The sequence below is a fragment of the Puma concolor genome, chromosome D1, assembly GCF_028749965.1.
Source record: "Puma concolor isolate L17-30 chromosome D1, mPumCon1.1.hap2, whole genome shotgun sequence".
Taxonomy (NCBI): Eukaryota; Metazoa; Chordata; class Mammalia; order Carnivora; family Felidae; genus Puma; species Puma concolor.
This window is the reverse complement of record NC_141676.1, coordinates 33,719,517-33,736,479: the sequence shown is the minus strand read 5'-3', so window position 1 is coordinate 33,736,479 and position 16,963 is coordinate 33,719,517. Positions and strand designations below refer to the sequence as shown.

The 16,963-nt window shown below is 40.5% G+C and overlaps 1 protein-coding gene across 1 annotated transcript in view; it reads right to left on the bottom strand.

The window, feature by feature from the left end:
- LGR4 (leucine rich repeat containing G protein-coupled receptor 4) overlaps positions 1-16,963 on the bottom strand; it is a 103,936-nt gene that overhangs the window by 16,588 nt on the left and 70,385 nt on the right. The window contains exons 3-6 of the mRNA XM_025928331.2: positions 11,876-11,947; positions 10,541-10,612; positions 1,869-2,084; positions 566-637 (exon numbers count right to left, since the gene is read on the bottom strand). Of these exons, the coding sequence (XP_025784116.2) occupies positions 566-637; positions 1,869-2,084; positions 10,541-10,612; positions 11,876-11,947 (432 nt within the window). The remainder of the gene's footprint in view (positions 1-565; positions 638-1,868; positions 2,085-10,540; positions 10,613-11,875; positions 11,948-16,963) is intronic.

Sequence of the window (16,963 nt, the reverse complement as noted above, 5' to 3'; positions counted from 1 at the left end):
TTATGCATAGCTGCACAAGGTCTTTTGCTCAAACAGTGGTGCAATGTACAGTGGAAACATCCAGAATTCCCAAACTTTAACTAGCAGGAACAACAAAAGTATCCTAAGCAAAATGGAAAACTTTATTTCATTTAGCATTTAAGAAAGCAGAGATAATACTCAAACCCAGTGTTAATAATTAGTAAGGCAGCTGAGATCATGGAAAAAACAAACAAAAAAAGCTGATTTTTCAGAATTAATTTTATAAGGCTCGGTGTTCCAAAACTGTTGCACATTTTAACAGACCCAAAATTTTTGAGAAAGTAGACAGTCTGACAGATTGAACCGCTTTTTTATGTGTACTTTTGAAAGAAATATCAAATTCAAACTTGTGTGCCATCTTTAACCATAAACTGAGATTAGTATTCCTAACTATGTTATTTGGTGGCAAAAATTTAGTCATGTATTAAAGTCAGTTAATAGTGAGCTGAACTCAAGACCATTATTTTTTCCTTCTCCTGCAATGAAATACAAAATTGCATCACCAACATCACAGTATAACCATCCGAAATCTGAATCAACTTACAAGGTCTCCAGGTTATCTAGTCCATCGAAACAGTGTTGACCCAGGTTTTTAATTTTATTGTTATGAAGATGTCTACGGAAAAAAGCATCACAATGACTTTCAAATCACCCAGTAGCAACTATTATAATGTTTCATATACCTAAATTGGCTTAAAGGAGGAGTGTGGCTAAACATTGCAACCCTTGACTAATGGAAAACAAATAGTGTATTTCTTGATATACGCTGCACAGACTTGGATTCACTGAACATGCAAAAAGAAAGTATCTCTAGTGGGAAAATGGTACACACATTGAAGATTCTTTAATATTTAGCCATATCAGAACAAAAGCTCTGATGAGCTTTTAATTATATGAAGTAAAATTGTGGTGAGCTCCCCTTGGCAAGGAGGTGGGGGAAAACATCATGGAGGGAAGAGTCTCACCTTACACCAGTGAGAATGAGTAACAGATTTAATTTTATTATTATTTAAAAAAAATTTTTTTAAATGTTTATTTACTTTTGAGAGACAGAGCACAAGCAGGGGGACAGAGAGAGACAGGCAGACGCAGAAACCGAAGCAAGCTCCAGTCTCTGTGCTGAGATGGGCTTGAACAAACAACCCGTAAGATTGTGACCTGAACCAAAGTTGGAACTTATTTTTTCAGAGAGAGAGCGTGAGTGGGGGAGGGGCGGGGGTAGAGAGAGAGAGAGAGAGAGAGAGGATCCAAAGTGGACTCTGAGCTGACAGCAGTGAGCCCAATGCGGGGCTTGAACTCACAAACTGTGAGATCATGACCTGAGCTGAAGTCAGAGCTTAACCAACTGAGCCAGCCAGGTGCGCCCGAGTAACAGCTTTTAAAAGAAATGCCATTTTATTATGTCCAAGTTTTTAAAGATTAAAAACACAGAGAATGATACATTCTTTGAAAAGATAAGATGTTCAAAACATGAAATATCACTCAAACTTATTTTCTGTGATCATCTCAAAACAACTCTACTTCTTTTAACACTCGATACATTGCTGGTACACAAGTAAAAGCTGTCCAAGTATTTGCTGAATGTCCCAATTTCTTGTTATGATTACAAAAGGCCACACATTTTAGAGAGGTTCAACAGTTATCAGATGTTAATTTTGTAATTATCCTAGCTTGTGTTTTTAAAAGTCAGCACATTTAATTTTGCAAAAAGAGGCAGCTCCCCCAAATGCTCTCTCTTCAGAAGCGTAACAAAAAATGAGGTACTTTCCTAATAATCTGTCACGAGAAATCTGCTTTTGCTCCCAGATTCACACAGACATAAGGTATTAAAAGGGATGGATACTTACAGAACTACCAGGCTTGAAAGGTTGGTAAATGCAAAGTCAGGGATGCTTGAGATTTTGTTGAGGGCCAAGGTCAGTGCCTGCAGGGTTGGCAGGTTGCTGAGAGGATGCACGGGCACCTCGGTCAAGCTGTTGTCATCCAGCCACAGATGTCGTAACTGAGCAAGCCCCTCGAAACTGTCCTCAGGGACTGAGGTAATATGGTTGGCATCTAAACGCCTGACAGAAACAGAAACCACCACGTTCAAGAACGAATTCTAGCAGAAGGAGCCAAGTCACACAGCTCTCCGTTTTCAAAACGGAAAGGAGTTACAAAAACGGCCGGAGCCATGGCATTCCTTATTTCTTCAATTTCTCTAGAAAGTCTCATAAAATCCACCAATTTTCCAAGACTATACGGTGGAAGTCTGTTCTTTCCCTTCCTACAGAACAATCTTTCAAGAATCTTTGGCTAAGAGTGACTTTATAGCAAAACAATGTTGGAAAAAGAAAGAACCCCCCCCCCACCAAAGGCCAAAGCTAGATCGAAGTTTATGTTTCAGAATCTATATAAATCAAAACTAGAAAGAAAAAAAAAAAGAAGAAACTAAGCTGAGTAAATAAGCTACTGTACTTAAAATTTTACATTACAACTAAAATCTGATATTAAATTTGCTATTTTAACTTTATGCCAAAGGAGAAAACATAAGGAAATATTTACAAAAAAAGAAAAGTGTTTACAGCAACAAATCATTTCAAGGGATTCTTCTAACAATCCTTCTTACCAGCAGGCAAGTTAAAACTATAGGTATCATGTACTAGTCAAATAACCGCCTCTTGGCACTGAAATCAAGAGTCAGACGCTTAACTAACTGAGCAACCCAGGCGCCCCTGATGGGGACTCGATTTTGAGTATAAGGCATCTTATTAGCAAGGTGTCTTTAATTCCAGAATTTGGGGAAAATTTAAAAGAAGGCTTAAGGTTACAATAACACTGATCAGAGTAGCTATTTAATGTTTCCTGTGAACACTGTGCTCTTTTCTTAATAACTGTTAATTCTGGACTTAGCTCACGTCATGATCTTGCAGTTTGTGAGATCAAGACCTGCCTCAGGCTCTGTGCTGACAGCAGGGAGCCTGTTCGGGATTCTCGCTCTCCCTCTCTCTTTCAAAATAAATAAATAAACATTTAAGAAAAAAATTAAGTCCCCATCTAAAAATCTGGAAAATGATGTCCTAACGTTACTGTTGGCACAATCAGGCCTAATTGTTGGAATAAGCACGTTCCAACCCAAAGACACCCTGATGTTAATATGACAAAGGACAGTTATGTGCCAAATGACAACCCTCTTCACAATTCCCATGTTGATGCAACCTCACTACTGAAATTCATACCTCCCAGGCATGGACCTCCTGGTGAAAATTAGAGAACACAAAAAACGTGAAAAGTCAAAATGACGGCATATTTTTAAAGCCCTGGAGTTTGGCAGTCGGCGAGGTCAGGAATTTCTGAGTTTTGGAGCAGTGCTTGCATCTGTCTCTTTCCTTCTGCTGCTCCAGCTTTGGGCCTGCCCTAGTGGCCCCTTTCCCCTCCCGGCAAATGCTGAGCCCTGCTCTGAAACACCGGCCCCAGTCCGAGTCTCAGGGGTTAAAGACCCTTGATCCTGGTAAGGATCTGATGGTAGCTTCTTTTTGATAAAGTCGAGATAAGCACTAAAAAAGGGGACAACACAGGGAACTGGGCAGCTGCCTTAAGAAACAAACATTTTGGCCCCTGGGTGGTTCAGTTGGTTAAGCGTCTGACTTCGGCTCAGGTCATGATCTCATGGCTCATGGATTTGAGCCACGCGTCAGGCTCTGTGCTGACAGCTCAGAGCCTGGAGCCTGCTTCGGATTCTGTGTCTCCCTCTCTCTCTGCCCCTCCCCCACTCATGCTCTGTCTCTCTCAAAAATAAACATTAAAAAAAATTTAAAAACAAACATTTTTAGGCTTGTTTAGTTTCTAGCACCTACCTCTGAGAAGAAACAGGTACCCTTTAAATACAGACTGCCAAAGTCCTGGCCATGGAGCTGCTTAGGAGATTTGCTTTAATGTGTGGATAGTATTCTCTCTCTCTCTCTCTCTCTCTCTCTCTTACACACACACACACACACACACACACACACACACACACACACTTCACAACCTTGCACAACTTCCACTTAGAGAAAGAGACACTGAACATATAAACATATAATCAACCATATAACGTAACTAACTATAAGTAGAATTTAATTGCATTAACCATTTAATTATAGCTATTTATTTAACACCTGAGCATATTGTTAGGCACAAAAGAGATAAAAATGGTGAACACAGACATGAGACCTGTCCTCATGAGACTGACATTCTAATGAAGAGTGACCCACAATATAATACATTTTAAAAGTGTTTATAGGGTCGCCTGGGTGGCTCAGACGGTTAAGCGTCCAACTTTGGCCCAGGTCATGGTCTCACCCTGTCTGAGTTCGAGCCCCAGGTTGGTCAGGCTCTGTGCTGACAGCTCAGAGCCTGGAGCCTGCTTGAGATTCTGTGTGTCCCTCTCTCTTTGCCCCTCCCCTGTTCACACTCTGCCTCTCTCAAAAACAAGTAAATATTTTTTAAAAAGTGATTATAGAGTGCTTAAGAATGCTATGAAGCAACTAAACAGGGTCCCAAGATAAAGACTAACAATAGAGACTAAGGGGGAGGGAAGTTAGTTAAAATGTATGGGTTAGGAAAAGCATCTCTAAGAAGGTGTTATTTTTTTTCTTTCTTTTTCTTCTTTATTATTTTTTTTTAAATCCAAGTTAGTTAACATAGAGTGTAATAATGATTTCAGGAGTAGAATTTAGTGATCCATCACTTACACATAAACACCCAGTGCTCACCCCAACAAGTGCCTTCTTAATGCCCACCCATTTAGCCCATCCCCCATCCACCTCCCCTCCCCTCCAGCAACCCTCAGTTTGTTCTCGGTATTTAAGAGTCTCTCATGGTTTGTCTCCCTGTCTGGTTTTTTTTTTTTTTTAATTTTTTTTTTTCAACGTTTATTTATTTTTGGGACAGAGAGAGACAGAGCATGAACGGGGGAGGGGCAGAGAGAGAGGGAGACACAGAATGGGAAACAGGCTCCAGGCTCCGAGCCATCAGCCCAGAGCCTGACGCGGGGCTCGAACTCACGGGCTGCAAGATCGTGACCTGGCTGAAGTCGGACGCTTAACCGACTGCGCCACCCAGGCGCCCCTCCCTGTCTGTTTTTACCTTATTTTTGCTTCCCTAACAAGGTGCTATATAAACTGAGATCCAGAGGGCAAAGACTCAGCAGAAACCAGCAGGATGTGGTCCCAGCAACTCCCAGAAGGTCAGGAGTGATTAGAACACAGGAAGAAGGTGGAGAGTCCTGGGAGACATAGCTGGGGATGCAAATGGGGACCAGATTATGTAGACCTTGTAAACTAGGTAAGGGGTTTGGAATGTATTTTAAGTACAAATTGAAGTCCCTTCCCAGTTTCTCAGCATTAGCGCAGTTTAAAAGTTTAAATTGCTTATGTTATCATATTGATGATAATGTGCATTCATAGTCAATAAAATAATGAGAAAGGCTCCCCTATATACACACACAACACTGCACTGAAATTAAGCCTTCTCTATAAAAGGTTTCATTAAGATGTGGCAAAATACTATAGAGAAAGCTATCTGTACCTTTTTAACATTATTTCAGTGTTATATACACCATTTATGCTCCTGCAGAATTCTGTACTATGTACCATCAAAGAAAAGAGATGGCCTTAACTTAGGGTGTGAGATTGAACCCCACAATGTGCTCCACGTTGGGCATGGAGCCTGGTTAAGATATTCTCTCTCTCTGTCCCTCCCCTGCTCACAGGTACTGGAGTGCTTGCTCTCTTTCTCTCTCTAAAAAAAAAAAAAAAACAAAAAAAGAGGTCAAAAGGAAGAAGAACTCTGGAAAAATGGGACACTTAAATAAAGCTAAATGAGGCAAAGGATTTGTGATGACTCAGTAATTAATCCTTACACCTCAATTCACATGCGGATGTTGGGAGCACACTCACAAATGTAAAGAGTTTGCCCCTATAACAAGATCAGTGTTTCACAGAGAAACTGTCTTAGAATCACGGCTTTGTACCAAGGACTTACACATTTAATATTAATTCTAACTAAGAGACCAAGAAAATACTATAACTGAATCAGTAGATGCATAAATAGCATCAGATATCTCCTAGGTGGGGAGATAAGTGTGGGTTTGTTTAAGGTATTTCACCATTTAAACTCAATCCATCAAGAGAGAACTATTACTTTAAGTGTACTTTAGTTGTTAAAGGGTTAACACTCTATTAACTGAATTCCCTTACTATTTTTGTCTTTAAAATGTGTGTCTATTCCCTATTCTCAAAAGCCTGTTTTATATCTTACTGAGTACTCACATACTTTTTTGTCTTAAATGAAATTACAATAATAATTCCATATGCACATTTTACTGATGAATGTCTGTTATCAACATCTATTCTATAATCAAAAGCTTTCCCTTTTTCTCTCTACTTCTAACTTACCAGTAACATATATATTATAGTGTTATATTTTATTGCCAGTTTCAAGTATAAATTGTTAAGATGATGCAATTACTGTGGAAAACCTAGGAAATTCAGTCAGTCTTTGAAATCCTCCTTTACCATTCAAGTGTGATATAATTTATTTTTTTTAATGTTTATTTATTTTTGAGAGACAGCGAGAGAGAGCGAGTGTGTGCAAGGAGGCGGGGGGGGGGGGGGGCGCAAGGGGCAGAGAGAGAGAGACAGACAGACAGACAGACAGAATCTGAAGCAGGCTCCAGGCTCTGAACTGTCAGTGCAGAGCCTGATGTGGGGCTCAAACTCACAAACCATGAGATCATGACCTGAGCTGAAGTTGGACGCTCAACCAACTAAGCCAGCCAGGTGCTCCCAAGTGTGATATAATTTAAAGACAAAAAAATCTGGTGGTGCAAATTCTGACATGTCATTTAATAGCTTGCTAGGACAACGCTTTAGCCACTTCCATGGGTTTGTGGAAAACTGTTATGCTACGTTTATATTAACATTGACAATTCACTTTCAGATTTTATAGTCATCCTCACACACTTGTACCAAACCACTTCTGGTCAATTTCAACCCCTAACGAACTTTGCTCCTTTCTAAGCACTATTTCAAAACCACAAGGAAACCTTTCATGTAATTCAGGTCTGAAGATCAGATTTGCAAACTGAACTCAAGCACTGATAAGACTGTTTTACACCGTGACAGAATTTCAATAGTATCTACCTTGAATGCTACACCCACTATGCTAACAAACCCATGTACATTTCCTTCTTAAGTAAAACAGGCTTATCTCCTTGTGTTTCTGATGCATATAAAAACATCCCAATGCCTTTCTTAAGAAAATAGTTTGCTTTGACTCCTCTCCACTCCCCACCCCCATCCCAATTATGGAGATAATTTAAACTATGCAATTACTCAATGACTGATGAGCACAACATGCTTTCTTTTTTTTTTTTTTTTTAATTTTTTTTCAACGTTTTTATTTATTTTTGGGACAGAGAGAGACAGAGCATGAACGGGGGAGGGGCAGAGAGAGAGGGAGACACAGAATCGGAAACAGGCTCCAGGCTCCGAGCCATCAGCCCAGAGCCTGACGCGGGGCTCGAACTCACGGACCGCGAGATCGTGACCTGGCTGAAGTCGGACGCTTAACCAACTGCGCCACCCAGGCGCCCCCATGCTTTCTTTAAAATACTATTTTAGAGGGAGAAACCTACTGTGAAAAACACTTTAAATCATCTAAATTATCAATAAATGTCATGTGGACTTTACTGCACTTATGGACCACAATCTATCTGCATGTTTTCTTCGTAGTTTTTCTGTTCCTTGTCTTTTTCAGCCTTCCAACTAGACAAAATGATGGAATATTTTGATCATTTAGTCTTGGGAAATAAGAACAACGCTGTATGCAGTTCTTAAAAAAAAATGAATTCTGAAGAAGTAAAAGAAAACAACTATTTAAAATGTCTACTGGGGGTGCCTGTGTGGCTCAGTTGGTTAGGCGTCTGACTTCAGCTCAGGTCATGATCTCACAGTTCGTAGTTCGAGCCCCATGTCAGGGTCTGTGCTACCAGCTCAGAGCCTGGAGCCTGCTTCGAATTCTGTGTCTCCCTCTCTCTCTCTGCCCCTCCCCAACTAATGCTCTGTTTCTCCCTTTCTCAAAAATGAATAAAAAAAATTTTTTTTTAATAAAAATAAAAATAAATAAAATGTCTGAGGGAGATAAGATGGCTCCCTCCATGCACATCTGTCCAAGGTCAGAAGGTCTGTAGAGGTGAGTCACATATCTGTGAAGGGACTCATTCCAATCCGTTCACTGATAGAGTCTAGTCAGAGTCTACTCAATTACTTATGGCAAATAACAAATCCTATATTCCATAAACTTGGCATTGTGGCAAAATTAGCTATTTAATATATTTCTACCTTCAACTTCTATTGAAACTAGAAATGGAATGATGAATACCTCAGATACTCCTTTTTTATGACATTAGATACATTTTAAAGTTTAACTTTTATAGAGTATGATATGCTTTATTATACATTTTTTAAATTTTCACATTCATTTCTCATAACTACTAGAATGTCTAATCCCCATCAAAAGGTAATCTGCAATTTCCAATTTCCAGTGATGTGTCTGGGTGTAGTTAAAAATGGTTTTATATCAGCAAACAGATGAGACAAGCAGTTCAATTATTTTCAATCAAGTCTACTATACGCATATGCTACAAAAGTGTACATTGGAAGTTATTTCAAAGGGCAATAAAAAGAAAACGTATGGGACAGATTTGTAGATTACACAACTACATGATATGGTTAAAACCTAATTTTGTGACCCAGAACATAGCGAAGTGTGATAACTATTATGAGTTTTTATTCAGAATGATTCTCAGAACTTCCATGTACATGAGCATTACCTGGGGAACTTTTTTTAAAAAATATAGCTTCCTAGATCCTACCTTTAAAGAGAAAAAACCATTACTTCCAGGATACGGCCTAGGGGTCTACATTTTCGTGATCTCCCCACTTGTGCTTCTGGTCCAAGAGGACAAAGGACCACACTCTGATAAACTACGCCTTCTCCCCGCTGTCTTTGGGGTTACGACGTGAGCAAAACAATGTACATTGGTATTCATCACTCTAGTAGAACAGCAAATTAAGTTCCCTGTTTTGAAGAATACTTTCTCATTACTTTCAGACATCTCCATCACCTGGTTATGTAAATTGGGTAAACTAGTAATGAAAAAAGTACTGATAAAAACATACCATTATTACTGTTAATAGATTCCACAAATGTTTATTGAACACTTACCACATGTCAGATATTGTTATAAGTGCTTTTCATGCATTAAAATACATGGCGAGTAATGAGCACATTACTCTATGGAGAATTTTAAATAATTTGCACAACGTTATACAGCTAGCAAGTGACAAAGTGGGGATCCCAAACCAGACAAGCCTGTTTCAGAATTCTAATTAATCTGAATTTCTTTTGAGAGCATTGCAAACATTCAGACAGATAAATATGCAAAGGGATTTTCTTAATCTTGACAAAAAGCGAATTGCAATAACCACACACATCAGCTCAGTGCTTCTCACTTTTTTCCTTTAAGGTACCCCTAGAGACAGAGGAACTTGATCTTCTGATCCCAAAGATGAAAAGGATGAAAAGTTGTAGTCCCAACAATACTAGTTTATAACATTCATTGTAGTCATTAACAAATATGTGTATTTAATATAAAAATGGTTGTTTCTTCAAAATCTTCTGTGGATTTTGCATGGTCCCTGTGATACCACTGCTGCTTACCTGATCCACCCACTACAGGAGGAAGGGATGTATGGGGTATGTGTATCAAAACAATGGAAGGAGTGATTACCTTTCTCCAGGTTCATATATATACACACACATACATATGGGAAAGAATGCAAAGAAGAACAAAGTGAAGTGCTATTTGAGAAAGCCTTTGAAATTCATAAAAACCAAGCTTTTGAACATGGTAAAAACCAAGAGTTGAAATCTTGAACACTCCACATAAAACCAAACTTTCCTCAAAAAACAACAACAACAACAACAACAACAACAACAAAAACAAACCTTGGGAAGAAGGCAGTACAAGAGACTAAGAAGTTACACCCCCAGTGTAAGTTCAAGGTGTGAGTTCAAGGTCCACAGATGAGGAATTATAATCAGTTTGTACTGATTATCCTTACCACCTAAAACAGGAACTTCTTTGTGACTGACTCTTGACCACCATGGCACAAGACACCAGAACTTCTGTACACATCTAATTCTGGTTCTAAAGAGGTGATGATCACCTGCCATTTACAAGCTCCTGGAATTAGACCCAGCAGTGCATGCTTGTAACTTTCTCCCAGCATCTGACACAAGAGGGGGGGTAAATTGATCCACCTGCTTCTCTGTCACCAAATGGCATTTTGATAATAGCACCTGGCTATCCCCAATTTTATCCCAGATGAGAGGATAAATTTCCCCTTTTGCTAGGATTCCAGTTCTTTACACATTTAGCAGTCGAGTGGTCTACTTATGATTCAAGAATGCACAAAACGAAAAAGTTACTTACAAAGACTGCAAAGCACTCAGTCCTCGAATGGCTTCACTGGGTACTGTTCTCAACTGATTGTTTTGCAGGGTTCTGGAAGGAAATTTTTGGTTAGTGAATAACAAGCAATTGTTACTATTTTTTCTTAGAAGAATTCAGAGCCATTTCTATCTAAAAAATATTTCTAATGGCAGGAAAGGAGGAAAGGTCAAGGTGTAAAGCACCCAAGAAAAGAGAACTGCAGGAAAAGCAAGAAGCATTTTGCTATAAGGCCAGAAATGAAACCTAAACCACTATCCCAAGCCATCTCTTAACACAGACCTACTGATAATCCACATTTCCAGAGGTGTTTCATTCTCAAGAATTAAGGCACCTTAATTAACATTCATCCCTCTTTTAATGTTAATTAGGAAGCATAACAAGTTAACTGGGAGAGGTATAACAAACAAACCTATTGGAATCCCTAGTGCCTTTTCAATTTGGAATAAAGCAGAGCCCAGAAACATGGACACTCAGTAGAGCCAGTTTTTCCAAGAAGATAGCAGACCCTAAGTTCTTAGGGAGCAGCAGACATGTCCTCAGTGAATGGAGGGCCACAGCAAAAATAGAGCTTTAACCATCTAACAGGACCCAGAGAAGAAAGGCATAGATCTGTACTGAAAATGAAGTCCTTATTACTTTTGCCTAAAGCCATTTCTAGTCATCCTAATACAATGACCGCTTGACATGAATCACAACCACAGAATGGAATAGTAAAAGGTACATGTAACTCACTGAACCAGAGACGTCTAGTGACTTACAGACAGTTACTCAGCAAGGTAGTGGTAGAAGTGGAGTTGGCAGTCAGTTCATCTGTTCCCCAATCTGCCATACTCTAAATGCCTAACCAATGCCAGGAATTCATTTCCTGGTCCTTCAACAGACTATATAAATTATAGGCATCCTAAGTCCTTTTGGCTTTAAAATGATTTTAACACTCTGAGCTTTTGTTAGCCTTTTTCCCTTTAGGGTCAGCTAATTCAAAGTCCTCAAAGGTATACAATAAGTAGAAACAAAGCTCTACCAGTAAAGCTTAAATATGATTTTGATTCAGTGCATTAGCCCAACAAAAAGCCTAATACATTCAACTGTAATACACTGAAGGTCAGAACACCTATTATTTAGAGTTTTAACTTTTGTTATCTAGACCCAAGTTTGCCTAAATGAACCCTTGCATCCCACACTACCCATTGGCCACTCCTTAAATCTTTTAATCCTGAACTAAAAGAAACTGTGCTTACCCTAGCTCCAAGCATGTTGACTATGCAGAAAGAAAATACACAGCCAGCTGTGAAACTCTAAAATTGCATTACTTACAGAACTTTGAGTTCTTTCAACCCAGACAAGGCCTTTGGGTGGATAAAAGAGAGGTCGTTGCCAGCCAATCGTCTAGGGGGAAAAAAGTAGCAAGAAAAAAAAATAGTAATTCAGGCTCTTAAAATTCAGAACTCACAATAAACTGATCTGTGATTAAAGCTCTACATTAAACATTTCTCAAGTCTATCTGACATTAAACATGGACTTAAACCTTTGCTAAAGTGATCCCAAGATTCTTCCAATGAGATAAATGTCTGTAGAATTTTTTTTTTTTAACTCCCAATACAATAATTCAAACAGGCACATTTTTATTCTGGTGAGGTCAAGCAAGCCAAAACACATTAAACCAAATTAAGTTTGCTATTCATGGTCACTCTCTGCAGCTTGCAGTGTTTTCCAAATGCCTCATAAATACAGACCACTGGTCAGCAGGCAGGAGTGTTTACACGGATCAGAGCAAACCGGTCTGTTAAGGAGGAATGCCTTCTGCAGGCAAGTCAACCTGTTATCTATCCATTACCAAGGGCGACATGTTCTGTGCAAAAGGGAGGCAGAAAGTGAAAGTCACTGTAAGCATAATTTTTCAAACAAAGGCATCTATCGATCGATCAATAGATAGGTGGGTGTTTTTGTTGTTTTTTTTTTAAGAAATGTTTTCCTAAAGAAAATTTAAAGTGACAAATTTAAGTGGGAGTAAGAGTGAGTAAGCATGAATAAGGAAAGGACAAGAATTCTTTGGGTCCTTTTTTTTTTTTTTTATTTTTTTTTTTCAACGTTTATTTATTTTTGGGACAGAGAGAGACAGAGTATGAACGGGCAAGGGGCAGAGAGAGAGGGAGACACAGAATCGGAAACAGGCTCCAGGCTCTGAGCCATCAGCCCAGAGCCTGACGCGGGGCTCGAACTCACGGACCGCGAGATCGTGACCTGGCTGAAGTCGGACGCTTAACCGACTGCGCCACCCAGGCGCCCCTCTTTGGGTCCTTTTATAAGATATCTGGGCCCACAATTCATACTGAGCCCCACTTTCCTTCCCATTTTCCCAGGCATACAGAAATGAGAGAAAAAGTTAAACAGGAATTTAGGGAGAAGAAGCAGAGAGAAAGACAGCAACTCGTGTAAGTAACTTATAAACAGGTGAACTGAAGGTTTCCAAGCACTGACTTAAAAATGATAGTTGTGTGCCCATATGTTAAACACAGGACTGTCCCAGTTTCCTGGTTTCATCAGGATACTCTCCCAAGCAACAAGATTTTGTATCTCCAATTTTTTTTATGCTCTCTCTCCTCATGTCTTAGGATCACATAGTCATCAAGTCATATTCACTCCTTTAAAGGTTCTATTTTCATCCCTTTTTCTTCTCTCTGTAAGCACCCTGTACCTCTGAGTCTTATTCATCGATTCACTCATTCACTAAAAAGTTTCATTTGTCCACAAAAAAGTTTAATTCATTAACAAATATGAGTGTCTACTAAGCGCCAGATGTACAATATCCTCTTCTTAGACCTCTGGTCCCTCCACCTTCCAATCTGCTTCTCTTCTATACCCTGACTTTAGGGGCACAAGAAAAGCTCCTTCATTTGAAGTCACTGAGGTCTGAAACTTATTTTTTTTTTGAGAGAGAGTGAGCGAGCATGAGTGGGGAGAGGAGGAGAGAGACAGAGAGAGAGAGAGAGAGATAGAGAGAGAGAGAGAGAGAGAGAGAGAGAGAGCAAGCACTGAGCAAGGAGCCTGATTCTGGGCTTGATTCCACAACCCTGGGATCATCACCTGAGCCGAAATCAAGAGTCAGATGCTCAACCTACTGAGCCACACAGGTGTCCCTGACACTCTAGTTTTCAAAGGCATTATTTTCTCTGGAACTTTTAAGAATGCAAATATCCCTGGGAAAGATAATACTTGATCCTTACCTAGCATTAATATATAGATGTATACAGAAGGTGTGTATGGGGGTGGGGAGAGAACAAGAAGACTCAGAAACCAAGAGTGAATACTGAGAATTATTTTTTCAGTAGCAAGGATCACAATGCTGGCTTCTCAGGAACACCACAGGTGTAACACAGGGTTCATGCCCCTAAATTAAATTCCTCCTAAAAAGCCACACCACACATTTTGATCTCACAAGCACCCTAGCACCTTTCAAGGCTTTCCACATCCAGGCTCACAATAGCTTACTTTATGCCATCAGTCTCTTGGCCTTTTACCTCCAAGCGTTCACCATATGTAAAATGAGGGATTGGGAAAGATGGTTTTAACACCTCCTCAGGGTTAAAAATATTTCTCCTTAGCAAATCCTCTTGCTTCTAGACTAGCCAGTGTCACTGGCTTTATGTCACTAAGACGGTCACTATGTCTTTAAATGTCTTCACCTCACAACCTCACCTTCTCTCCTTGAATACCCAACTCCAGCATTACTGCCCACGAAGACTTTAGTTCTTATGAACATGACCTGTGTGTGAATTCCTAGAACTCATCATTAAACTTGGTCACAGGCTACATTCTACTGGTTGTTTCTTGCCCATTAGTCTTGCAGGTCAAGTACAAACAGTGCCCAGAACAGGGCATGCACCTCACACTTCTGTTACTACCCACCAACGTGTTAACTCATTAGTCAGAAACTGTTTTCTCAGAATTTCCCCCTCAAAAATGCTAGCCATTCCACTGCCATGGCACCCCACAGTCTACCTTAGGGCAGGCTCAGCACAAGCCCTCTCAGGGGCCTTCCTATATCCCAAACTCACTAACCAAAATTCAGTTGATAATTCTCACAGTTGAAATGGGAGTGTTCAGAAGGTCACATTTAAAAAAAAAAATTAATGAATTTATTTTTGAAAGAGACAGAGCATGAGCAGGGGAGGGGCAGAGAGAGAGAGAGGGAGACACAGAATCCCAAGCAGGCTCCAGGTTCTGAGCTGTCAGCACAGAGCCCAATGCAGGGCTTGAACCCAGCAACTGCGAGATCATGACCTGAGCTGAATTCAGACACTTAACTGACTGAATCACCCAGGTGCCCCAAAAGGTCACATTTAAAAAAAATCACATTGGGGGCACCTGGGTGGCGCAGTCGGTTAAGCGTCCGGCTTCAGCCAGGTCACGATCTCGCGGTCCGTGAGTTCGAGCCCCGCGTCAGGCTCTGGGCTGATGGCTCAGAGCCTGGAGCCTGTTTCCAATTCTGTGTCTCCCTCTCTCTCTGCCCCTCCCCCGTTCATGCTCTGTCTCTCTCTGTCCCAAAAATAAAAACGTTGAAAAAAAATTAAAAAAAAAAAAAATCACATTGTACCATGAAGACCATAAGGGGCAACAGCCCCGCCCCCCCCCCCCCCCCCCCCAGCGCTGCAAGTAATCACATGACTATGACCGCTCCTGCAAGTTATCTGAAAGAGCTGCTTTAAAAAGCTCAAGTCTGGGTGCCTGGCTGGCAATCGGTTGAGCATGATATTCTTGATCTCGGGATTATAAATTCAAGCCCCACATTGGGTATACAGATTACTTAAAAATTAAATCGGTTAAGCATCCGAATCTTGGTTTCGGCTCAGGTCATAGACTCACGGTTTTGTGAGTTTGAGTCCCACATCGGGATCTGTGCTGACAGCACGAAGCCTACTTGAGATTTTCTCTCTCCCCCTCCCTCTCTCTCTGCCCCTCCCGTGTTCACACTGTCTCTGTCTCTTCTCAAAAATAAATAAATAAACTTTGAAAATAAAATAAAATCTTAAAAAAAGAAAAAAGTTCAGTTCTACCAAAAGACAAACACTATAAACAGACTGAAGTTGTTACAGGGTTCTTAATTTTTGCCTCTAATATTTGTAATGTCCCTGTATCTATGGGCTCTCCTTGAGGAGTTTCGTCTATTATGCCAGGGCTCATGAAAGAGTATTTTATAAAATAATGAAGGAAGTGGCAAAATGCAGAGTGCCTGATTACCTTCACTTGTCAACAGAAAAGAGTGTTTAACCACATTAGCTGAGATATTTGCTCCCTTTTCCCAAATCTCTGCCCCCTTTTATAAGCCAAGGGAAAAACTAAAGTAACCTAACTTCAAAAAGTGCCTTTTCTCCACTACTTATCATTCATAGAAATGACCAAATGAGCTCTCTGCATGTGGTTTGTCCCGAAATGCAAGCCCACACTCTGGAGAAATAAACACTTCTAGGACGCAGTGAATGGTGATAACGCAGAGCAAGCAGGCACACTACCTCACGCTACTGCGATTCCTTCGTTTCCTACTAAAGCAAACATATCATGTGGAGTCTTGAGGAATGTATCAACCCACGCTTCCCAAGCTGCTGTGTTAATGAATAATAAGCACGGCAGCTTGGAAAAGGCTCTACAGATCCAGCAATCACATGCTCCAAAGTCTCTTCCCACTTTCTTTCTTTCATGAGCCAGTATTTCTTATAGTAGACGCTGGGGAGGCTTCATGTCCAAAACCTCAGATCCGGAAGCAAGCAAAGTAAATTAAGTGACAGCGTTAGGGACAAAGTTCCCCAAAACTCTGGAAGAACAAAAACCTATGTAATGAGCCCACAATAGTCACAAACACTGAGATACATGGTTTACAGACCTTCTTCTCTGTTAGTCATTTCATTACTATGGCCTTGCTTCTCCGAGTCCCTGAGAGGTTAGGTGACTGGGCATAAGTCACACAGATGGGAAGTGGAGGAGCCAGCATTCCAGTTCTTGCCTGGCTGGCCCCAGTGCTTAGTCATGTCAATGCCTCTGGTGTGTCACCAAAAGGTTGGGAAATAATTCCCAGAGAGGTGGAACAGGGCGGACTTGGGCAATAGCCTTGTTCTGAGTATCAACAGCTCTCCCCCAGTAGACTGGAGCTCACAAGCAGGGACTGTGGCTTTAGGAGCTCAGAACTGTGACTACGGATGAATTTCCAACAGACCAACAGTGTCATCCTTCCCATAGCTAAAGATGACCAGTGGGAAAGGAGGGGAAGGATGGATGGATCCCTGAGTGCCCCAGGGTATGGACAGACCCGAAACTCACTGAGACTTTATTTAGGATAGATAGTATTCTTGGTTGTGCTTCCTTTAATGCAACTCTCAAGGAAAAAGAGGTGGCTGGTCTTGAAGAGTC